The following is a 25,022-nucleotide window of genomic DNA, read 5'->3' on the forward strand; positions in this document are numbered from 1 at the left end:
GCTTATTCATTAGCTGCTTATTCTTTACGTATATGCCTACTATATCTTTTCTAAAGATATAGTACTTATACATTAGATCCTAGTTCTTATAAATTAGATACAAGCACTCAGTAATTAGATATTAATACCTATTAAATAGACACTAGGCCATATTTGTTAGATACTACCTATATTAAATATAACAGTACTTATTCATTAGATACTGTAGTACTTATTATTAAATACTAGATTCACGATGTATCGGCCACAGATATCCATCTAACGATTTTTGATAAATTCACAACCATCTGCATATTGACTACAGCATGATAAAGGCAGATATAACAAACCGATGGTTTATTAGTTAACCGCGTGAAGGCACTGAGCTGTATAATGTCTGTTGCATAATCTAACGTTTTTCTCTGGGTAAAATAATTAAATACTTGCCAAATCAAAATGAAAATCGCCAATAAGGACTTTATCGCCAATAAGGACCGTCAGTGTGAATAATGCTCGGGACAATTGAATTGTGCAACACTGTCACTGTCCTGATCGGCCCAGTGCTGCATCTTCAAAATGATATCAAAATGGCGGTCTTGGTGAGTATCCTTGTACACATAATATGGTTATGTTTTAAATGAATGTAAACAGCTGAGAAATAAAACGCTTGTGTGACCATATATAGGACCCGTGCAGCTCTTAAAGTGACAGCAACCTAATACACCTGTTGCGCTGCCGTCTGCGTTTTAATGTTAATCAAATGACAAAAGACAAATAAAAACACTCACCAATCTTGACAAAATAACATTTGCAACTTTAATAAGGATTAATATGTATTTAATTTATACAGTGTAGAATATGCAGTGCTATTTTACATTTGTTTACTTAATTTCTGTACATGAAAACTGATAAACCTGCCTAAGCACAGTTTATTTAATATTTATCCTTGTTCTGTTGTATTTATGTTGACCTGCTGAATGTTCAATGGATCCAATACATGTTCATCAGAAATGATTTGATGATACAGCAATAAATTAGCTAGTATAACTTAATGCATGCATGTTTGAACTTTGCTCATTTAAAACATGATCAAAACATGTCCCAACAAAATGTGTCCTATTTTACGGACAAAACTTCAAATAAGAGAGCAAGTGACAAATATCGGTATCGGCCAATAATTGTTCGTTAAAATCGGTATTGGCCAAAACAAAATCCTATCGGTGCATATTAAATACTAATACTTACTATTAAAGGGCACCTATTATGGAATTTTGAAATTTACCTTTCATGTAGTGTGTAACATAGATCTAAGTGAACAAAAACATCCTGCAAAGTTTGAAATATGAAAGTGCACCGTATATAAAGTTATTGTCTTTCAAAAGTAAGAGTCGACTCTGAGTCATTTTTATGAATCGTTAGAAGACCGAAGCTTTTTCTCTGACTAGATGACGTCAACTTGTCAAGTTATTTGAATACGATCCGCCCACTTATTGCGCTCCAAGGCCAGGGAAAATATCATGGCGACGAGACGCTGTGTTCTGAAGTGCTCAAAAGCAAACTTTTTTCATCTGCCCAAGGAGGAGCATTTGAAGACTAAGTGGCTACAATTCATATATACAACTATACCACAGAAGTATAGTCCGAGCCTTGTGCTTTGCTCGCGGCAGTTTCAAGACGATTGCTTTACCAACTTAAATGCACTCAAACTTGGATTCGCGAGTCGGCTGATATTGAAGGAAGGTTCAGTTCCAAGTGTATTTGCATCAGCTTCCTCCTCCGTATCACAACCTGTAAGTGTTATTAATAATTTTTTGCTTTTATATTTTATGTAGCATGCTTAATAATTATTTTGTTTGTTGTGTAAGCACCGTTTAGCTTCTAACGTTAGGTCTTCAATGGCAATTGTATTGAGATATGTGAAGTGTTTGTCGTTGTTTTCGGAGTTGTCTTAAAGAATAGACTAATACCTCATAGTAACGTAACTACATTTTATTTTTTTTATTTTTGTAAAAACGTTATGTTTATGCATCGGGCTAACGCAAACAAAGACTGATTGTGCTTTTACAATATGAACTCTGGGCTATGCTCGCTAACATAACATAACGCTTTATCTTATTTTTAGTTTTTTACTACAAACTACAAAGCAGTGGACTATAATAATTATTATAACACAATTTAATTGATAAAAGCATCATTGTACTCAGTGTTAAACAATAAGTATTATCTCTGTAAACACTGCTGGGTCATCTGACCAATCAACGCAGATTAGCGTCGCGCAAAGGAGGGGTTTGGAAAAACGAGTCGTTGAACGAATCATTTGGGAGTCGGTGAGCAAATCAGGTAAAAATAAATGCATATTATACGACAACAAAAGTGTTTTTTGTCATTGCATGCATGTAAAACTGTTGTTGGGGACTCCCTAAACAACATTAGGAACATTTTAAATGTCATAATAGGTGCCCTTTAAATACTTATTACCTAATACTACTTGTTTATTACTTATTAAATACTAGTAGCCTACTTATTAAATACATATTCATTAGTGTAGGCCTAAACAGATATTACTTATTCATTAGATATAGTATTCATTTTGATAGTGACTAGCAACTATTCTATTGTAACACATTTCAGATTTTTACCATTGTCTTATGGGGATCTGTCATTCAACAATGGCCCAACAATAACTAAATCAAAAATAGCTGTCACTGGAATGGTGGTCAAATTAATTTAGCCACTAAATTAAGATAATTCAAAGACATTATATGACGGATGAAGGCATGGATGAGACATTACAAAAAGTGACAAACACATATTGTTTATTTCCATATCACTGAACATAAGTCCCTAAACAGATTCAATATATAATAAATTGATAGCAGCATACTCATACAATGACACTATAAATGTGAACGGAAACTAATTTGGGTATATTCGGCTATTTATTATTACTCTCTTTGACAAATCTATTGATATCTTCTTCTTTACAAATTATTATTTGTCCATTCCCTCATACAGTTGTAACAGTCCCTCTGCTGCTTTACATTTGCCATACACGAGTCTCTAAGCCAGTTCTTAAATTTACACTCATCCTTGTTCAAGACCAGGAATCGGCCCAGGACGTCTCGTGCTCTCATTATACCCCTGTTCTGTAGTCGTGCGCCCAGCACAGGACCAATTCCAGGAAGCTCATAAACAAGTTTATCCCCCATTGGCTCAGAACAGAAACGTCTGTGTTTTAGGGACGTTGTCATTGCAGATAATCGTAGCCCGACAGAGACATTTGTTGTGAAGTCTGTCTATAGAGGAAAATAAACAAGAAGAGTGAGATCTGTATTTTGGTAGACCTGTCAAAGTTTCATGATTAGATACTAAATATAAAATATAGCCAGTGGCGCCTCCAGAAATTTTTCATAGGGGTGGCCAGATGGGGCCACTTAAAATCTTGGGGTGGCACACCAAAACTATAAACCATAATTTCAGAATGTTATTCTACTGTTGTAGTAACCCATACGGAAATGTAATATATGACATATCCCTATATCGCTATAGTCACTAGTGACGCCATCATATATGTTAAATATAAGAAAATATATTGCTATCACATATACATATCTCTACATATATGTTGATATAGGTTTTTAACATATAAATTTGCCATATTAAATGAGTATATTGACATATATTAATATGATGTATATGATTATTATTTATATAATACTGTAGCCTATGCTTTGACCATATATGTCACTGATATGTTTCATTTATTTATGCCAAACTATTTACTATTTATTTCAAGTCTACAGATCAAGTCTACATATCCACATTTCATTTCAATTTCTATCTCATTATCCACATTTCATTTCAATTTCTATCTCATTTTCGAATCTTTTATAAATAAAATGTATTATTTATTATTATTTTACCTCTTCTTGACCAGCTCATAAAAACAAAACAAATACTACACAAATTCAATTTGAAAACTGATAATTATATATGTGACATGTATGTAAAAAAACACCATTACATACATCAAATATATGGGCTGGTTTTATATGTCAATTGTTCCATTTTCTAATAGGTTTTATATATGGGCATATATATGGGTATATATATTTTATATATGTGGATATATTTCATATATGTATATTTCATATAGCCTACCTAGGCTACGTAGGCCTACATATATTACATTTCCGTATGGGTAAACCGGCCTGAAGAAAACTATCAGAAAGACTTAAGGAAACTCCTACTGATATACTTTGGTTTATTGTGTTATATTTAACGGACAGTGCATCACGTTGCATGAATTTCTTAAATGAAATAAACAGAGTTCACAAGCAGGTTAATAATACACACACTCCATTTCATCATTGCAAATAACACATAGCTATGACTCGACTGACAAAACTAGGAACTAACAGACACATGAAGTAAACTTGTGTGTAGTTTATAAAGTCCAACCTTGCACTTGAAAACAATCTAAACTCTGTTTTTATGACGCAGCTCTTATTGATGCGACTTACCAGCAGCGAGAGATGTGAGACTCTGCTGGTGGTGACGTAGCTCCGCCCGCAATATCACGCACACAAATGCGAGTGATGCAACAGCCAATGTCGAGTTTTCCCAATTAATGCATTAATTTAACAGCATTATTTAAACTCTGTTATACATATACATGCACCAGCTAACGACGTTAGCTAGGTAACTCTTGTCAAAACATGTCAAAGACGCATCAAAAAGCTGTTGTAACAGTATAGGCTACTGTAACCATTTGGCACTTAAAAAGCACGTCACGACACATAATTCCCCGTCTTCTTTTACTAAAGAATATTTTTTTACTTATTTACTAACCTGTAGTCTTCGTCTTCTTTCTTAACTTCTTTTAAAATTGTTGACCGACGGGCACGCGCTGAGCTGTTGCTGTCTGAGCGCGCAACAGCGGCATGTACGGAGGGGCGGGCTACTGTGTGCGATCGAAAGTCTAGATCAGCTTGCCTGTCTGGCTGTGCATTAGGGATGAAATGCATAACTGATGCTACTAAAAATTATACTGGCCAGTGGGGTGGCCAGTGGGGTGGTCAGGAGTCGGCCAGGGGTGGCCTGGTGGCGCCATTGAATATAGCATGTGTTGCAAATATAGCACAGCGTAATAAAATTAGTTTTGGCTTTATCTATAAAAATCTTCCGACTTAACAATTATGTTATGCACTCACCCAGTTTTTTCCTTTGTAGACTCAGCACAAACATTTAAAGCCACACCTAGTGTATAGCAAGCCATTTTAGCTTTTATTAATTTCCAGGATATGAATTCTTGATATCAACAATTACATTTTCACTAGTTAAAATGATAGTTATGGATATCAGGAATTAGATTTATACTAGTAACAATGGCAATTTTTGAGATCAGGAATTACATTTCCACTAGTAACAATGTATCAACAATTACATTTTTACTACTTAAAATGTTAATTCTAGATATCAAGAATTACATTTTTGATATCAAGAATTTAATTATTGATATCTGTAATTGTACTTTCCCTAGTTAAATGTCACCATAGGCTGCCATTCAAAATCAATTGTTGATATCAAGAATTCATATCCTGGAAATGAATAAAAGCTAAAACGGCTTGCCATATAGAGTAGTGTTTCCTGTCTGTTCTGCTTTTCATTTCATTTCGACATTTACGAGAACAGACCATAGAGTTCCTCTAGTCTAGACAGAGGATCTGAGCTAGCAACGAGAACCAGTGAAACACAATTTGTTTTCAACTTTCGAAAAAGTTTTCACAATGCATACATGCATGTAGTCATGCGATTGTATTTAAGTGGTGACGTGGAAGATAAAACATAAATCACATTTATTTCAGCACTTTTGTTTATTTCAAAGAGAAAAAAAAAACTACATATTGTAATTCTGGTTTTCTTTTTTTATACAAGTACATACATAAACATCAACAGTCATTAGGTATAAACAAAGCAACTGTGTTGTATAGCTTATAGATATCAAACCAGTGGTAAGAATGCCATGCTAAGTGTTCATCAGTTCAACCAGACGTACATGAATAAAAATATTCTCTTATACTATACTTTGATTTTAAAAGCAGCAGTGCATTAGACTATGATTCTGGACTCTGTAAATCAACAGTCGTTCAAGTTCAGCATTAATACTGTGAAGAGGACAGTGTTTAAGGGTTATCTGCGCGCTCTCTGTATTGCTATGTGGAATATTTCAAACATATATTGGTTTCATTCAACACATGGTTTGCTTTGATCACAGATTGTTTAATGTTTTTTTTTTTTTTTTGCTGATCCGTTTAAAATCTGATGCTTTTATCCCTCAATACCAGAGAGAAGTGAAGATAAATGGGTGCTAGTACAGTCAAAAGTATCTTTATAATCCAGCATTATATCATTCAAGCCTTGCAATAAACCCGTCTGACTAGAAAGGGAATTAGCCTTAAAAACAAGGAGATAAAACAACTTAAACTAAAAGATCAAGAAGTATAAGAAAATAAATCGGTTAGCTTTTAAACTAGGTTTGGTTTCCTTATGCATAGCTCATTAACCATAACTCCCATTGCTGTCTCATATATGCTCATACTCTTCTAATTTAGTGGTTTCTCTCCATTTTTATAGCTCACCTTCAATTGTATTGTTGTTGATGAATGTTTAAACCAAATAGAATCATTACGAAATAAGATGGAAGATAAGCTACAACAAAAATGAGCCAACACTACGAATAGTAGCATTTCTATCCGCTTCCGATGTGCATCTTCCATTTTATTTGCTGTAGATAAATGAGCCTGGGAAATATAGGACTTATAAAGAACATTTCTTTGAATTAAGTAATGACTTCAGAACAACTGGTTGAAACATATGATATATACAGTACATGTTTAGAATCTAGTATGTTAAAGCCAACAGGCAAAAAGTGCAGGGTTACAAGGTTAGCGGGGAGTTCCAGAGCCTCGGCTATTTTCCAGCACCTCAAAACCCTGAGCTACTCGTTCATCCTTCACTAAAATCACAGTGCATTAAATATGATGGACTCTGAAAACTGAAATTCGTAGGTAATGCAGTTTTAGGTATCATACGTCTCTATTTCAAATGAAAAAATGACACTTTCATTTGCATCCGAAGCATATTCATACTGTAAATTAGTCTTGATGTGCCACCAAAGTCAAGTCTCTGATCAGCCTGATGAACGCATTTCAGAAAGTCTGATGTATGGAAAGACTGCAGGACAGAAAAACTAAAATCAAATGCAAAGGTTTTGTGTACCTGCTGCTGCGCAATTTCTTGAAAGCTAATAAATACGATATAGACAAACCCTTGAAAAAAGACCTCCTGTCGTGTCAGAGACAGTAGTAACGTAAAAAAATAAAATACACAAAATGTTTCAAAACAGAACAAAAGATGACCATTAGGCATGAGCAGGCATATTACTGGTTCACAATTCCGAGATTCGAACTAAAGACAAAGACCTGTGGCAAGCGGGATACTTCTGGAAGAAGAGGGTTATTCCATACGTTGTTGAGTTCTCGCGGGAGTGAAGGAAAAAACAAAGTGTGCTTTTACAGCAAATCTTATTTTCACAACGGTCAGAGTCTCTGTTCAGAAGGAAGTGTGTCTGTGTATTAAACAAGCATTCATACACTACTTGAGTCGCAGAACATCTTAAGTCTGTGATGAGGCGTGAGCAAGTGGGTCATTGAGGGGTTATTTCTCCACTTCAGACTGTTTATTCGTGATAATGTTTTGTTTTTTCTTCATCACTGTGATGTACTTTCACTGATTTCCAGGCCATGCTGTTGTAGTTGAGCTCTGAGCAGTGCGTTGTCATTCTTCAGGTCTTCAATCTGCAGGACAATAGACATTCAACATATCACTATTTGCCCAATCAGACTTGGTCAGCACCACAGATCTCATAAATCTGTGTTCTAAACCTTACATAATCTGTCAGAAGTCAAAGGAGCACAGTGAAAATTTGTAATATCTTAAGATTCAGCATTTATTTATTCGGCATATATTTATATTTGCATTATTACTTGTATGCATTGAAGCACAAGATTCAACATGATCTAGGGCCCTATGAATTCTACAATGCGGAAAATTTGGATGGAATCACAGAAGAAAAAAAAATTCTGTATAACATGGAATGTCACCTAATTTGTACACAATTTTTGCATGTAATATTGACAGCTCGCTGTTGAAATGGGTATTTCAGTGTAAATTCTAAATATTGGACAGAGTTGTTTCCCCTGTTCCTCCTCCTCAGGCTCGACGCTCACTGGTTGCCAGATTGAGGACACTCAACAGGAAGGAGCGCGACTGACAATGGAAAGCGACGGGACTTACACTGCAAGTTGATCAGCTAATGAATACGTTTGCAATGTTTTTATTGCTGAGGTATTTTAGGTCAAGTAGAAACTGCGATCTCTGACCCAGTTCGTTGGCTGGCTTTCAATGGCTGCTTTTTCCCGCCAACTAGTGTTTGGCGACTCTGGATGTCAAAATACTATTGGGTAAATTGGCAGTGGGCGGGATCACATGGACCAAAACAATAATGCACATTTCAAAGTAGAATAACTGGCTGTAGTATTGGTTTTTTGGAGAAACGAGTTTTTGAACTTAGCATGTTTCCTAAATCTCAGTATTTTTATGCTTTAGTTAGGACAGTCAAAAAACAAACAAAAACATTACATTCAACATTTAAACTCTAAACCTCCATTGTGCAGCACTTTTCTTACCAAAAAATAAGGAATTGTTCATTTGATTTATTTAAATTATTCAAGTTATGCATTAATTTAATGCATCCACTTATTTTTAGATTAAATCATAAAACACAGAATCCAGAAAAAGAACAAGAAAAAACATTTCATAGGGCCCAATTGTTAACATTTCGATAGTTTTATGAAGACAACTGATTAGACAAACTTTTTGAAAAAAATAAATAAAAAAACTGATTTCATAGGGCCCACTGAGATCATCAGGTTTTACACAGTTCATGCAGTTTAAATGCTACTCTCATTAAAGACAAAGGAGTGACAAACTAAATACATGTTAATTTTTCAAGTCAACTAGCACTTGTATTGTCATGCTTACAATACACTATACATTAAATGAGGGGAAAAAAAGCAGACCCCACTGTATATCTTACATATTCAACGTTACCAACAAATATACCTGTTGTCTTAGTAGCTCATTGTCCACTTGTATTCTCTCCACCTCCTTGTAGCTCTCCTGTAGCCTCTGGTTAGTCTGTCGGAGTTCTCTAATGTAATCGCATGCTTTAGACAGGATGCCTCCTTTACTCTAGAGACCAAAGGTGTTCATTAACATTAGCAGGTGAAAAGAGGTTATCGGTCCAAGAAGAAAAGATCTGGCACTTACTGCTCCTGTTTTGGTATTGTCCATATTGCAGTCTGGGATGATTTTAGACAGTGTGACAATCCAGTTGTTGATTTTGTCTCTTCTTCTCCTTTCCACTACAAAATAAAAATCATTTAGCAACAGTCCAATTTGATCCAATATGAATTTAAACTTGATTTTTTTTTTCTAATACGCGTTTACTGTGAATGATTTATGTGTGCATGTTATTTCAAAGAAACAAAAAAGTCTGTCTTCATAAGGTTTTATTAAAGTGTAATAACTTCCACCACTGGAATCCCTTCCTTCTCACCTGTATTAATACTGGAAACACCCACATTACAATCCAATATCAGATGGATATAATTCCTATCCTACATATTTTGTTGTTGTTTTCTAGTTGCTTTAACTGGACACGTTAGGGTTACAAAAGTAAAATGCGCTGCAAATTATGTTTCATGTTGATTTTATATTGTACTGCCATGGTGTGGAGAATAGTTAGAAATGAAACTGAATATATTCTGAGCTCTAAAAAGACATGCATTATTTCACCTTCATTGTGCTGTGCTCTCCTCCTCTCATCACGAGGTGCCCGGGGGCCATCAATCTTCCTGCTCAAGCACACACAGAGAGACAGAGAGAGAGAGAAGACTTGTGTTAGCTTGCTCTATTACACTATTAAACTACCAAAACCACCAAAGTAATCTGCACAACACAACACAGCTGAAGCCTATTTGAAAACAAACATTTCTCCAGCCCGTTTACTGATATCACAACAGTTGAAGCACAAATTTCAGTCAGGTCAATTTAATTTTTTTACCAAAGATTTGCTTAAATCTGGACAAAAAGGTAACAAGCCTGAAAGAAACATGTAACCCTTTGATTTTTCCTCATTTCGTTTTATTGAGAGGCAAGAATTCATTCAATTTATAATCTGATGTCTTCCGAACATGAAGAAAACTCAAACACCATCATTGAATTAAAAGCCAGCTGCCCAGTAGTGATGAATGGGCTAGTGCAGTGGAATCTGGAGGAGAAGGACAGGCTGGCGGTTGAAAGGGGGGTGGGGATGTAAAAGGTCTTCCTCACCAGTCTGATCTGCTGTGTTGAAGAGTCTCATGTTCACCAAGGTCTCTGGGGATGGCAGGCAAGTGGGACACATTTTTTGGTTGTTTTTCTGACTGCACTCAAACTGATTGGACAATACTTTGCATATTTGTATTTGAAATCATTGCAGTTTTGTCATATTTAAATCAAATTCCACACTCATTGTTTACAGTTGTTCTGCAAACTGAAATAATTTCGAGGGACATAAAGGGATCAAATTACGTTAACAAGCATTGGGTTCAAAGGATGGACTGGGCCGTGCAGACCGGGTAAAAGGGAAGGATGTTGACCCATGAACGGTACTTACGTAGAGTAAGTGTGCGTACGAGGGGCGATGGTCCGGGGTGTTCCAGTTTGTAAAACATCTGGCGGACTCATCATCACGTAAAACTGACCTAGAGTAAACAAAAAAGATTTGAGAAACATATTATAAACTTAACATTGTATGAGCAAAAAAGCAGACAAAATACTGATTTTAGGAGCTATTACACATTAACTATGTAATTATACATTATATTACACAATCTTACAGTGTACTAAATGCAAAGCAATGCCAGATGCTAGAAACACTGTATTTTGGGGCAGCTAACATACTAAATACAACATTACCAACTAACAGTGTCAATGGCTAACAGTGTTTTTTGAAATTTGGCATGTGAAACTGACCTCCAGCCTGTGTGAGGGTTGGATCAGACGTGGCCTGCACTGACACGGCTGTAGCTGTACCGTCACCGACTGTTGTTGCTGGGAAGTAGGCGAAGCGTGTCTCCCCCCCCACGGTTTCCCCTGCTGGACTGCCTCCATTGCTAAAAGGGTTCTGGATGACAGCCTATAGAGATAGATATAGAAATGTAAGATGAGTGCAGGCAAATTTGACACTGCATTCATATTACTTTGTGTATACATTGCTTCTTTTTCTCCGTATTTCCTTCCAGTCTGATCCACACCTGTGCTACTGCTTGCTGTGCGCCAGCAAAGGCGGCCGTAGACACAACACTGACTGCCGCTCCTCCATCTCCTGCTGCCTCCAAATGGTCCTCTGTTACCTGGACCACGCGATATGTCACCTGTATCAGAAAAGAACACACAGAACTTTGATGGAAGAAGTTAAGCAAAAAAGAAAATGCATTTAAGTCAACATGAATTGACATATTTAAGTTAATCTAAGATTTTAACAGGATGTTCTACAAAAAATTCATCCAATCCATTAGAAATTGATTGCATAATGTACAGTGGGCGTTACATACATACTATAGCTATTTGCCTAACATGATCCAATCCATTATCCAATAAAAGCCGATTCAAAATATTAATAGATACTATATTAGTATATAAATAATACTAAAATACCACATAGACATAAAAGCACGCATAAGAGCCATTATTGGGACACAATTCTCCAGGTCATGTTTTATTACAGAGTGACCCCAGTTTGAACCCTGGAAAGGTCAAAGGTCACACTGACCTGTCCACCAGAGTTCTCTGTGCGAAACTGGTACTGAACATTGTGATCTCCAAACGCTGCTGCTTGCTGGACACTCGCTATGGTAACCGCTGCCTGCTCCTCCGCCCCCACCCCCTCTCCTGAGAAATGCACAAGAAATGTCTAAATTAACCGTGTTATATCCATATATGCATTTTCTTTTTCTTTTAAACCGTCAAGTGATGCGTACATCCTTTAGAGCTGCATGTTTTTCTTACCCTCTTGCAGCTGAACAACCTCCTCAGTTTCCTGTTTCTCGTGACTGCAAAGAGAGAGCAAACGTTTCGGGTCATCTTATGAAACCACTAACATCTCGAAGGAAACTCTACAGATGCAGATAAAAATCATGTCGAATTTCGGCACATTCCAGCGATGGAAAGTCAGACCCAATTCTAGCAAATGATTAATTCAAGTAGAAACACATATTCAAAAACAATAATATTGTTTACAACAATAGTGTTTTTTGTAATTGTATGCATCTCAGTCTTTTAGTTCCTGGGGCCAGTTTCATAAACATTGCCATTTTGTTAAGACTGTCTTAAGAACCAGTATGACCAATTAGCAGTTAGTTAAAGGTAATCGCTCTTACTTTTCTGTATCAAATTAGACCAATCTACCTTCTTATGTAACTAACTTGTTATGATGAACAGTGTTGAAGAAAATAATTAGATGACTATCTTGTAAGACTAGTCTAAGCAGCCACTGAATATAACTTGAATTCACAATTAATAACACTAACATTGATTGACATGTCTCAATCACATGTACTGCTATTAAATTCCCTCTTTTAGTTGTTCACTCGAGAACCGCTCAAACAGATTTCCAAAAGAAGAAGCGCGAAGAGCGGTTTTGCGAATCGGTTCAGTGCAAAGATCCGACTTAAAGAATGATTCGTTAAAAAAAAGAATAGGACATCACTAGTACACTCTCGAGTCTTTATGCAAAAAAAAAAAAATAGAATGCATTTGAACGATTTGAAAATCAATTAAAACTCAAAATGAACGGAACAAGATTTTCAGCTATACACCTGACCTCCATCATCTAACGTTATTCTAGAGAGTCTAGTCAGACCTGTCTACTTGGAGAGGAAACGGTGAACGCCCCCCTTCATTAGCATCATTAAACTGTTCACAGTTTTTAAAGTAAAATAAAAAATACCAACAGCTACGTTTTCTTCAGATAACTAACTTAGCCAAATAAACACCACGGAATTATAAAGAACAAATGCTTCTGAATGCACATAAAGCCTCTGGATGAAAAGACTGGGGGTTGGTTGCAGGTTGAAGGGAATGTAATGCATTAAACTGCTGAAGAGCTTTTGTTTCGACAACACTAAACGCGGCATTTCCACTTCAATCCTTTACAACGTATATGTTTTAATTCTGAAAAGATAAATATTGAAGTATCTTGTTAAAATGAAATAAACACCGGCTTGGGGTCGTGCATTTTTAATAACCAAAAATAGACAAAAATCACCAAATTAGCAACCGGGCTAATAGTGATATAAATACGTCGACGATCAATGTTAAAAGGCCAGCGATCTGTTGTCTTTCTTCCTGCTATTCATGTATTACGTTTAATCCACTATATTGATGGCATGCATAAAACTTAATAAAAGTCAAAAAATAAAGTTAATAGATGATTGCTAACTGCCTAGCTATGAAAACAGAGCAGAAAATGGTTGACTGGGGCCTTGAGGGTGCCCGTACATAAAGGACGCGCTCTCACCTCGTCGAGGTGTCCAAGCTCTGATCGAGCATATCCATGAAGGCGAGCGGATTTTAAAATGCGATATTCAGCGACACTTGAAATACGGGAGATGGAAGCGCTGATCACGGGGACAAACACACGGGTCATGTGAGAAAGACAGTCCAGGACACGTGAGGTGCAGGCTGGGCGAGGAGTTAAAATGGAGACCGCTGTGGAGGAAGACGGAAGGTGTACCAGTCGCTGTTGCGCTCACTGCGCGGCTTTGTTACTCCTCCCGCCCTTCTATCGAGACAAGCTTACCACGTCGCTTAGTGGTTTCTTTTCAGACGATTTGCTTCGAAGTCAAAGTTGGGCGTGCTTGTTGGTTTATTCGTAGGCTTTTAAAATACTTTAAAATCTTCTTTTTTTTCGGAAACGCGCGCTGCATTGTTTCGCTATCGATCTTCACGTATCCTTCCGCACGCGTTTTAATAGCGGCCACATTTTAGGACTGCCGCTAATAAGATATGGAGTGGAGTGTTTATTATAAACAAGTGTGGGTTAGGTTGAAATAAAATAATACAACATTTTTGGTTGACATGTGACAACACCCTTATGGTTGAGTACGTATTCTGAAACTGGCTGTATTTCGCAGGTACGCGGTAACGTTAGAAACATACAAGGAGCACAGTTTATTATAGCGATATACTTTCAACGTTGAAACTGGTAATTGAAGTTCAAATTAGATATACATAACTGTTAGCCTATTGCTATTACAAACTCGCTTTGTTTCATGAATGACATGAATGCTTTTACATGCGCATTTAATAATTGAGTGAACTTAAAAACTTACATTGTGTCTTCGCCACGATTTAAAGCCTGCCCGTGTGTAAATTCACAACGTACAAAAAGTACTAAATATACGTTTTTCCTTTGGTCATAGCTTTCATCGGCACAAGGAATCGCAAATATGACGAGTGGGGATTTTTCTCAGGTGACCCCTGCGATCCAATCCGGGTTTTTGGTCAAACCACATGACACGAATGCAAAAGCAGTGGATAGGAAATATACATTTATTAATCTCTTACATTAATAAACTGGACAAGAAAAATGATTTACACAGATGATAAGAAATATGTATTCGATATACACGTGTAAGTTGTAACACGTTAGCATTAATAAACATATGAGATTGTTTTGCGTAAGAGCGTTGTTTTCCCACTTAGCCTAGGCTACTATATTTTCCTGAACTTCCCCTGTTCTAACCACGAGGCTGTGCTGCATGGCAAATGGAGCTGTTGAAATCAACACAAAGGTCTTATTTGAGCCTTGTCATATTATATGCCATATATATATAGTTTTAGATCGGTAGTCAAAAAAAATTTTTTTTTAAAGAAGTCTCTTTTCTGCTCTCCATATCTGGCTAAAATAGAAAGCTTTTGTAACATTATAAATGTCTTTATGTTCACTTTTGATCGATTTAATGCATAGCCTACTTGCTAAAATAAAAGTATACATTTTTGTTTTTCAATTCTTACTGACCCCAAACTTTTGAACAGTATGTAAAATGTTACAACATATTTCTATCTCAGATAAATGCTGTTATTTTGAACGTTCTATTCATTAAGGAATCCTGAAAATGTGTACACACCTATTTTCAACATTGATATCTGCTAATAATAAGATATGTTTCTTGAGCAGCAAATCAGCATATTAGAACAACTGCTGAATGATCATTTGACACCGAAGACTGGAGTGCTGGAGTAAATTCAGTTTGCAGACACATTAAATCAAATTTTAAAATGTATTCAAGCAGAAAACAATTGTTTAAAATTGTAATAATATTTCACCATAAAAGACTTCTTTTGAACGGCGGTAATATATATTTCATATACAGTTTGTTTTTGTATATATGACCCCAAACTTTAATATAGCCTATATAGGTTGTCATATAATTAGAATATCATGAAAAAGTTTATTTAATTCCATTCAAAAAGTGAAACTTGTATATTATATTCATTCATTACACACAGACTGATATATTTCAAATGTTTATTTCTTTTCATTTTGATGATTATAACTGACAACTAATGAAAATCCCAAATTCAGCATCTCAGAAAATTAGAATATTACTTAAGACCAACCAATACAATAAAAGGATTTTTAGAAATGCTGGCCAACTGAAAAGTATGAACTTGAAAAGTATGAGCATGTACAGCACTCAATACTTAGTTGGGGCTCCTTTTGCCTGAATTACTGCAGCAATGCGGCGTGGCATGAGTCGGTCAGTCTGTGGCACTGCTCAGGTGTTATGAGAGCCCAGGTTGCTCTGATAGTGGCCTTCAGCTCTTCTGCATTGTTGGGTCTGGCGTATCGCATCTTCCTCTTCACAATACCTCATAGATTTTCTATAGGGTTAAGGTCAGGCAAGTTTGCTGGCCAATTAAGAACAGGGATACCATGGTCCTTAAACCAGGTACTGGTAGCTTTGGCACTGTGTGCAGGTGCCAAGTCCTGTTGGAAAATGAAATCTGCATCTCCATAAAGTTGGTCAGCGGCAGGAAGCATGAAGTGCTCTAAAACTTCCTGGTAGACGGCTGCGTTGACCTTGGACCTCAGAAAACACAGTGGACCAACACCAGCAGATGACATGGCACCCCAAACCATCACTGACTGTGGAAACTTCACACTGGACTTCAAGCGACGTGGATTCTGTGCCTCTCCTCTCTTTCTCCAGACTCTGGGACCGCGATTTCCAAATGAGATGCAAAATTTACTCCCATCAGAAAAGAGGACTTTGGTCCACTGCTTTATTAAATACAGAGTCAACGCAGCTGTCTACCAGGACATTTTCAGACTTCATGCTTCCTTCATTTCCAGCAGGATTTGCACCTGCCCACACTGCCAAAAGAACCAAAAGCTGGTTCAATGACCATGGTATTACTGTGTGATTACTGTGTTATTTCATGTAATATTTTAATTTTCTGGGATTTTGATTTCATGGGTTTCATAAGCTGTAAGCCATAATCATCAAATCTATAACAAATAAAGGCTTGAAATGTCTCACTTTGCATGTACTGAGTCTATATAATATATTAGTTTCACCTTTTAAGTTGAATTCTTGAAATAAATCAACTATTTGATGATAATCTAATTATATGACCAGCACCTGTATATATTTTAAAGGGGTGGTTTCTGGAATCCACTGCTGCTTGAATATCTAATGAGTGATTATAATCAAGGTATTATCAATATTTTTCCTTCTAAATATCACACGAGTTGAATGACTAATATAGGCTTATGAGATTTTTCTTTAAGTTACCAGTGTGATTACTGAAATGTTATTTTCATGTGTTCTCTAAATTCTGCATTTGATCTGCATAAATAACATGTTATCTGGATGTTTTGTGAAGAATCTCCTGTTGATAGTTAGAGCCTGACCAAATCCAACCTTGAAGAAGCTGTGTGTATGTTAGTATTCTTGGTTACAGGATAAGGAACTGGGATTATTGGAGATTGACGACATGTTGGCGCATAGACACAGTCTTGTAACCTCGGAGGACCACTCGTACCTAACTCAGGGTCCTGGTGGCAGCCGTACAGACTATGGAGATGTGCTACTGCCTATCAGTCTATGTGTGGAAAATTATATGTTTATCTATTTCTTATCCCAGAATTATTCAACCTGAAGCAAGGATGAAGCTTCGACTTTGGTGAAGGGTATAATTGCTGTGATCTTTGTAACTGTAAGAGGGGCGGCCTACGAACTCCTATGTGAGTCTTGAAGCGGACTTTTGCCTGATGAAACTGCAAATATCTTCAGTAAAACTTTTCTTTAATTTATTATAATTCTGACTCTTGCCTGTCATGAGTACGTCTCACTAGTGGAGTGTAGTAACGCGATTGCCTAAACAATTCTAAGTGTATATTCGCGAACCTGACTCTCGATCTCTCCCATTTCGGATGGGGAACCCTGAACTTAGTGATTCAGACAGGTAGGGATTTACCTGTAGAACGATCCAGAGAAAAATAAAAATTGTGACCCAAATTGACGTGGACCAGTTTATGTAACTGTGATTTCGGAGTATACTTTGCAGATTCATCACACAGAAGCCAAGCTGTGTTGTTCAAAGATCGCCGCCTCCATCTCTGCTGTTATAACTTCAGGTGAGTTTGAACCGTGATTAAGATATGGCTGACGAATTGAGTAACTTGAGTAACCCGATCAGTCCTGATACAAATAGTGAGACGGAAGAGAGCAAACGCTGTAAGCAGCTCTGCTCTGAAGCCCTCGCTTCAAAGAAATTTGGGTAGATTACAATTGGCAAGATAAACAACTTCTCTGGCTAAAAACAAAGAACCTGAAAAATGTAAAAAAGAAAAAAAATAGTATTGCTTACGATGATTAATTATAAGTCTTACTTATTTTGTTGTTGTTGTTGTTTATTTTTAGTTAGACAACCATTGTGTTTTGAACCTAGGGTCTAGCCTATAAGGGGGTAGTGGAAGGAATGGATTTACCATCCATCTTTTTTTATTATGAAATGAATTGGAAATCATATTTTATATAAAAAAACAGTGTACATATCCTGGTATTTATGATTAAAGACAATGTCTGTATTTAGTATCTGTGTAGTGACTGCGGGTCTAGCCCATGCTAGGAATACAGCAACAATGCTTGCTTATTTAGCCCGGCTTCCAGATAATAATTTTGTGCTTGTTTTGTAACCAGTTAAGTCGATGATAAAACCAAATTAGCAAAAATAAACAACAGCTGTGTTATGTCAAAAAGTTCTGGAGATAAATAATGTACTATGTGCTATGCGGGATATTTTATTCATGTTAAGTCTTTGAAGGAAAAAATGTATTATCTGTTTTATCAAAATTATAACCTGATGGGAGCATGGGTCAGAAATCTAACATTTTGAAGCAGCCTCTATGAAAAGACCAGATGTGGCGGTATTGGACCCCTCATTGGTCTAACGCGGTGGACTGAAGGGGTGGATTCTGGAATCCACTGCTGCTTGTGTATTATTCAATATTTTTCCTTCTAAATATCAAATAAGTTGAATGACTTCTCTAGGCTTATAAGATTTTACTTTGTTATAGGAGTTACCAGTGTGTTATTACTGAAATGTTCTTTTCATGTATTCTCTAATGCAGGCATTAAATATCTCTATATTAAAGGTGACTTGAGTCTCCTGGTGATAGTTAGAGCCCGACCAAATCCAACCTTGAAGAAGCTGTGTGTGTGTGTGTGTGTGTTGGCATTCTTGGTTACAGGTTAAGGAACAAGTGGCATTGTTGGAGATTGACTGACTTATTTTCTTCGACATGTTTGCGCCCAGCAACCCAGATCTGCGACCTGGAAAGTCACGACATGCCTAAATTCAGGGTACGAGTGTCAGCCACATAATCGAGAAGATATGCTTCAGTAAATCTGTTTATGTGTAGAAAATGTGTGTTTATTTATTTATTACCCAATCAGAATCATTCAACCTGTAGCAAGGACGCAGCTTAGACCTTGGTGAAGGGTATTGTTGCTGTGATCTTAAGAGTGCCGGCCAACAAACTCGTGTGTGAGTCTTGAAGCTGACTTCTGCCTGATGAAACTGCAAACTATCTTCAGTAAAAAATTTTTTTTAATTTATTATATTTCTGTCTCTTGTCTTAAATTGACTGCACTTCTGACTCCGGGTCTTAATTAATCATATGGTCCATTGGTCTTTAAATGTAAATCCCCTAACAACAGTAATGTAATTCATAGGAATAAAGTCATGTATTTGACTACACAGCTGTGAATGTCAATCACACAGTCCCCAATAGTTAACCCAACAATTCTACTCACCCTCATGTCGTTCATCTCGATCGCTTTATATGATGAACAGATTGAATTTACGCTTTTATTCACATATAAATATTGATCAGCAAACAGAAACAGAAGCCCAACCGAACCTTCATCATATAAAGCGATTGTGTCTCGTCAGAAATTTTGGACTGAACCGCTCAATTCATATAGTTTTACGATCTCTTTATGAACTTTTTGAAGTGTCAAAGTGTCAGTTGCGTTGCTGTCAATTCAATATATTGGGACAGAAAGCTCCTAGATTTCATCAAAAAGATCTTCATTTGTGTTCTGACGATGAACGAAAGTCTTATGAAACGACATGATGATGAGTAATTGATGACAGAATTTTAATTTTGTGATGAACTATCCCTTTAAATACATCTGGGTTCTCTATAGCTTGTTGCCTGGTTTATTCACTTACATTGATCGATTTTTTCAGATCATAATTTAATCCACATGTAATTTTTCCTAATGTGTAAGCTATGTAGAAAAACTGATTCAGTTATTCAATTTGGGAATGGGAAACATTGGGTTTATTGCATTTTATACTATAGGACGGTATGCCTGCGTGTAGCCACGCTGTGGCCCCTGTCAAAGCAACCGTGCAACTCAGCATTTTGCATTGACCGCTGCACTAAAGCAATCCATTGAATATGTGCAGCTACAGAACAGTCTACTCTTCAAACAAAAGAAGGACCATTGACATCATGCATACACACAGTGAAAAGTCAGACACACCAGGGCCCCTGCCCTAACCAGTTCAAGTGTATTTGTTTCAGAGACAGAGGAGGTAGCATTTAAAGGATTTTGCCACCATCAACAAAAAAGGGCAACAGAGGTTGTCCATTTCTCTTTTGCCTCTTAACATCTCTCCCTCTCTCTCCACTCTCTCACTCCCTCTTTTCCCAGAGGATAAGCAAAGAGGGATTTGCCTCAGAAGCAACAAGGTAAGCGATGAAAAACTTGCATGTTTTTTTTTTTGTATATTTCTGTAAATATCCTTAATGTTTGATTCACTGATTGAGACGTCAATGGAGTGTGAATGGAACTTGTTATTTTATGATGAGCATGTCCATTACATTACATTACAGAAATTTTGGTCACACTTTAGATTATGGTCAGATTCTCACTATTAACTAACTATTAACTACGACTTTTGCCTCAATAAACTCCTAATAATTGCTTATTAATAGTTAGTTAGGTAGTTGTTAAGTTTAGGTATTGGGTAGGATTAAGGGATGTAGAATATGGTCATGCAGAATATGGCATTAAAATGTGCTTTATAAGTACTAATAAACAGCCAATATCCTAGTAATAAGCATGTTATTAAGCAACTATTAATAGAGAGAATTGGACCCTAAACAAAAGTGTTACCGAAATTTCTTAATGACCATCTAACCTGGAATATCATAAAGTTCACGTCTCAATGGGACAGGTTTCAATTTTTTCAATATATTGAAGTATAACGAGAAGGCCATATAGCATCTGTATTTTTAAGTTCCCTGTGTGAAGAAAAATAACGAATGAAATGATATAAGTATAAAGAAAATCAGTAACACTCTACAATAAGGTTCATTAACATTAGTTACATGAACTAATGAGCAATCCATTTGTTACTATTTGTTAATCTTTATTAATGTTAGTTAATAAAATATAGCTGTTCATTGTTTGTTCATGTTAGTTCACAGTGCATTAACTTTAAGAAGATTTTAATAAAGTATTAGTAAATGTATAACAAAGATTAAAAAATGCTGTATAAGTGCGGTTCATAGTTCATGCTACCTAATGGAGTTAACTAATGTTAACGAACCTTATTGTAAAGTGATACCAAAAAATCTAGGTAACACTTTACAATAAGGTTTCATTTGTTAACATTGTAATGGTTTGTTTAACCCACTGTCTCCCATTTATATATTTACAGTATATATATATATGTTACAACATGAGTTAACTACATTAGTTAACATGAACCATGAAGAAAACTCATACAGTATTTATTATTCTTACTAATACATTTTTAAGATCAAAAGTTCTGTTAGTATTAGTTTATGCACTATGTACTAACATAAACATTTTGTATTGACTGACACTAACAAAGATGAAATAATACAGTAAAAGTATATTCCTTATTGTTAGTTCATGTTAGTCAATGCATTGACGGATGTTAATAAACGAGATCGTATTGTAAAGCGTTACTAAAATCTTGTTTTTAAGTTCTAAAAATTATTGTGGAGCTTGAGTAATGCTAATTTGCACATTTATTAAAAATAATTGAGTGTTTAAATTGAGTAACTGACACTGTAAAAAAGTACAATCAACTTGGATATTTAAGTAATTTCAACTTGAATTACTTTAAACTGACTTAATTGAATCTTGTTTAAAATAGTTTTTGTGCCACTTTGTGTGCCATTATGAATGTGTGTACAAGCATCTGTATGTGAAAAATCTAAACTTTTTCATGACTCATTTCTCATATCTCTTTAGTGTTTATCTCCTTCCTGCATAGTCCCAGCGTGTGTCAGGATGTACAGCTTTATGGGCGGCGGCCTGTTCTGTGCCATTGTGGGGAACATCCTAATAGTGGTCTCCACGGCAACAGATTATTGGATGCAGTATCGCCTCTCAGGCAGCTATGCCCATCAGGGCCTGTGGAGGTACTGCATGGCCAACAAGTGCTACATGCAGACAGCAAGTATAGGTAAGCTAATTTTATTCATGCAAACCCCAGAATTTTTTGTTGTGTGTGTCTATAATATGCACTATTGCTTTTTTAAAAGTCCCCTATAACATTATACAAGAATTTTGGCACCTGCATTTGAGCTTTGAGACCATTTTTTGCCTGTAGATGGCAGTGGTTTATTCTTTTTGCTATGCAGAGCTCCATAGACTGGTTTGTGTTGCACATTCGTATTCTGAACAGGCGCTCCAAAGTGGTCTAATAAGACGGCATCTGAGATTACAGGAGCTGTACTGTGGTTCGTTCAAGGTGATTCCGCAGGGACAGTTTTTTAAAGATCAATTGAGAAAAATCAAACAAACAGTGGCAAGAATTGGTTGGGATTTTTGGGGGGATGAAAATAGGACGATACCCGTCTTTGGGATTGTTTTGAGAGAATTTCTTGTCTCTTTCCTCAGCATATTGGAATGCCACCCGGGCATTCATGATCCTCTCAGGAATGGCGTGCTTTGCGGGCATCATGGCAGGCATCCTCTCGTTTGCCCATTTTTCTGCCTTTGAGAGATTCAGTCGTTCCTTTGCTGCAGGAATCATGTTTTTCATCTCCAGTAAGTCATAAACATATGCACAATTAGCTGTGACATTTTAGCATATTTAAATGTGAATAAAAGGTCAAGGTCGAATATTGATGGTACTCCTCTTCCTTTATTCATTTTTTAATCCATTGCTTTGTTCACACCCAGCTCTGTTTGTGCTGCTGGCTATGGCGATCTACACTGGCGTAACCCTAAGCTTCCTGGGCAAGCGTTTCGGAGACTGGCGCTTCTCCTGGTCCTACATACTAGGATGGGTGGCTATGCTCATGACCTTCTTTGCAGGTGATAGAGAACCTCACCTGCTATTTAACGGGCAAAAGATTGACCCAGAGAAGCTCTTCAAATGTAGATCTGATCTGTAGATGGAGTGTTAAAAGTTATGAAATAGAAATATGGATAGAATAAAGGAAATGTGCTTTGATAAGCCCCAGGATGTGGTTGAAAGACCTTACAGACCTCATGATGAAATTCTGCAACAAAACCAGGGAGTACGTGACCAAACTCATGAAAAAATGGGTAAACGTTTACAAAAAGGTTTAACATTAGTTATAGTTAATATGAACTAATGAGCTGCACTTCTACATTAACACTGTTAATGTTCACTTCAGCATTTCTAAATACATTATTAAATTCAAAAGTTGTATTTTTTAACATTAGTTAATGCAGAGTGAAGTAACATGAACAACCAATGAACAGCTGGATTCAAATACAGTGACAAATGTATTGCTCATGGTTAGTTCATGTTAGTTAGTACATTATACTAATGTTAACAAATGAGACCTTATTGTAAAGTGTTGCCAAAAATGCATGCAATACTAAATAAATGAATGAATCATCCTCAGTACTTTTACGCACATCTTTATGATTAGCACAATACAAATTTGAATGCTCTCTTTAAGTCCTAAAACTAGCAAGAGCGCTAAGTAAATTTAATATTCTATTTATTTCATTTTTAGGTCTAGAAAGAAATGCTCACACTTGTTTGCATGTTTGTGATTTGGAAATTGTCTGTTGCAGGGATATTCTACATGTGTGCTCACAGAATGTATGAATCCAGGAGAGTGGTTGGAAGTCGCTAACCTGAAGCAATTAAAACTGCAAGCAGCTGAAAGATTTGGCCCGGAAATCATCAGGACCTTCATCAGATCTATGAGGATTGCTTAAAATTATGCCTTAAAACACTAAACTGCAAAAATACACCATCTCAATAGCATTAAAGGACTTTTTTTTTTTTTTTTTTTTTACACATGCAAATATATTTGTATAATTCTGCACAGATAAATATACCAGTTTTCACAAATGTTTATTTCACTTTTCATAATTTTTTTCAATAAAAATCCACATCAAATCAAATAATTTTCTGTGTTTAAGTTTCTCTCTTGATATATATTGCATTGGAATATATTTTTGACCTCGCATACTTGCTAGTTATCATTTTTAGAGCATCTGTGCTGTTAGAAGTTACAAATTGCACATGTAGTTATGTAACTGTTTTTGTTTTGCAATATAGTTTCACGTTTAGTCATGCAGCCTCTTTTGAGCATTTATCTCACCATGTGGCCATAAGTGTCAGACTCACAGTTTCACACTTGCTGCTTAACTACATAGTCAGCAAGTTGGGAACATCCTGTGTTAAACACTGCATGTGAGGGAAAAAAGAAGAAAAAAGAGATTTAAACAAGACTCACTTTTATGTCATTTTAAATCATATGTGTTTGTACTTTCAGATTTACCAGAGCTTTACTTTTATCATGTCAGCACTTTTAAATGCACAAAAAGTAATATATAAACGCATTGCCTCAGAATTATTTGGCTTTTTATTCATAGAAATGAGGTTCTTCCTGTTCTTAACAATTCTTTAAATGAAACTTTTTTACCAACTAAAGTAAAAAAAGTAGAAGTGAGCTTCAAATACTTAAAAATGCTATTCATTTCCTCCTTTGGGGTTTCTCTGAAGAAAGCCACATGTTTTAAAGTAAGATGAAGTGGTTCCATGTATTCTGCATCTTTACAAAAAATTGTGAAAAACTTATTAGGACTTGTTTGTGTGTTGAAATGTTGACAATGTTTGTGTATGTAACATTTTATTACAAGAAACATGAATTGGGAAACATTGATGACAGATAGGTGATCAGATATCAGCAGAAAACATGTTAATTCAGTCCCTGCAACAACAACAAAAGGTTCCTGTTTAATTCAAGGTTATGTTAAAGGATAATTCCGGTATTTAACACCTTGAGTCTATATTGTAGTTTGTTTTGGATGAACAAGAGT

The 25,022-nt window shown here is 36.1% G+C and overlaps 2 protein-coding genes across 5 annotated transcripts; one reads left to right on the forward strand and one right to left on the reverse strand.

The window, feature by feature from the left end:
• Positions 1-5,843: 5,843 nt before the first annotated feature.
• Positions 5,844-14,149, reverse strand: usf2 (upstream transcription factor 2, c-fos interacting). 2 transcript variants are annotated; one of them, XM_079591332.1, is made up of 11 exons: positions 13,667-14,146; positions 12,157-12,200; positions 11,921-12,039; positions 11,403-11,522; positions 11,122-11,284; positions 10,763-10,850; positions 10,438-10,482; positions 9,901-9,959; positions 9,373-9,467; positions 9,166-9,294; positions 5,844-7,838 (listed from the first exon to the last, which is right to left on the reverse strand). In XM_079591332.1, exons 1-11 carry the CDS (start codon positions 13,702-13,704, stop codon positions 7,752-7,754), a joined length of 987 nt encoding a protein of 328 aa, XP_079447458.1. In that variant the 5' UTR covers positions 13,705-14,146; the 3' UTR covers positions 5,844-7,751. The 2 variants fall into 2 exon arrangements, with proteins under 2 accessions (XP_079447458.1, XP_079447459.1); XM_079591333.1 differs by lacking the exon at positions 10,438-10,482 and having other exon boundaries at positions 13,667-14,149.
• A 4,556-nt stretch (positions 14,150-18,705) lies between these two features.
• lim2.4 (lens intrinsic membrane protein 2.4) lies at positions 18,706-24,091 on the forward strand. Of its 3 annotated transcripts, XM_079591727.1 has the most exons (8): positions 18,706-19,022; positions 19,116-19,206; positions 20,385-20,422; positions 21,960-22,173; positions 22,396-22,461; positions 22,611-22,760; positions 22,896-23,030; positions 23,766-24,091. In XM_079591727.1, the coding sequence occupies exons 4-8, from the start codon at positions 21,999-22,001 to the stop codon at positions 23,825-23,827; spliced, it is 588 nt and encodes a 195-aa protein (XP_079447853.1). In that variant the 5' UTR covers positions 18,706-19,022; positions 19,116-19,206; positions 20,385-20,422; positions 21,960-21,998; the 3' UTR covers positions 23,828-24,091. The 3 variants fall into 3 exon arrangements, with proteins under 3 accessions (XP_079447853.1, XP_079447852.1, XP_079447851.1); XM_079591726.1 differs by lacking the exons at positions 18,706-19,022; positions 19,116-19,206 and having other exon boundaries at positions 20,051-20,422; XM_079591725.1 differs by lacking the exons at positions 18,706-19,022; positions 19,116-19,206; positions 22,396-22,461.
• Positions 24,092-25,022: the final 931 nt, after the last annotated feature.

Source organism: Phoxinus phoxinus (assembly GCF_949152265.1).
Source record: "Phoxinus phoxinus genome assembly, chromosome: 19".
Lineage (NCBI taxonomy): Eukaryota > Metazoa > Chordata > Actinopteri > Cypriniformes > Leuciscidae > Phoxinus > Phoxinus phoxinus.

What these genes read in the sequence shown, in the direction of transcription:
- usf2 (XM_079591332.1), bottom strand. Translation starts at nt 13,704, where the DNA reads ATGGATATGCTCGATCAGAGCTTGGACACCTCGACGAG. An exon ending in CAACACAGCAGATCAGACTG is followed by an intron (nt 9,960 to 10,437) that starts GTGAGGAAGACC and finishes GTGCTTGAGCAG; the next exon opens with GAAGATTGATGGCCCCCGGG. An exon ending in GAGAGCACAGCACAATGAAG is followed by an intron (nt 9,468 to 9,900) that starts GTGAAATAATGC and finishes TTTATTTTGTAG; the next exon opens with TGGAAAGGAGAAGAAGAGAC.
- lim2.4 (XM_079591727.1), top strand. Translation starts at nt 21,999, where the DNA reads ATGTACAGCTTTATGGGCGGCGGCCTGTTCTGTGCCATTGTGGGGAAC. An exon ending in CATGCAGACAGCAAGTATAG is followed by an intron (nt 22,174 to 22,395) that starts GTAAGCTAATTT and finishes TATTCTGAACAG; the next exon opens with GCGCTCCAAAGTGGTCTAAT. An exon ending in GCTCATGACCTTCTTTGCAG is followed by an intron (nt 23,031 to 23,765) that starts GTGATAGAGAAC and finishes TGTCTGTTGCAG; the next exon opens with GGATATTCTACATGTGTGCT.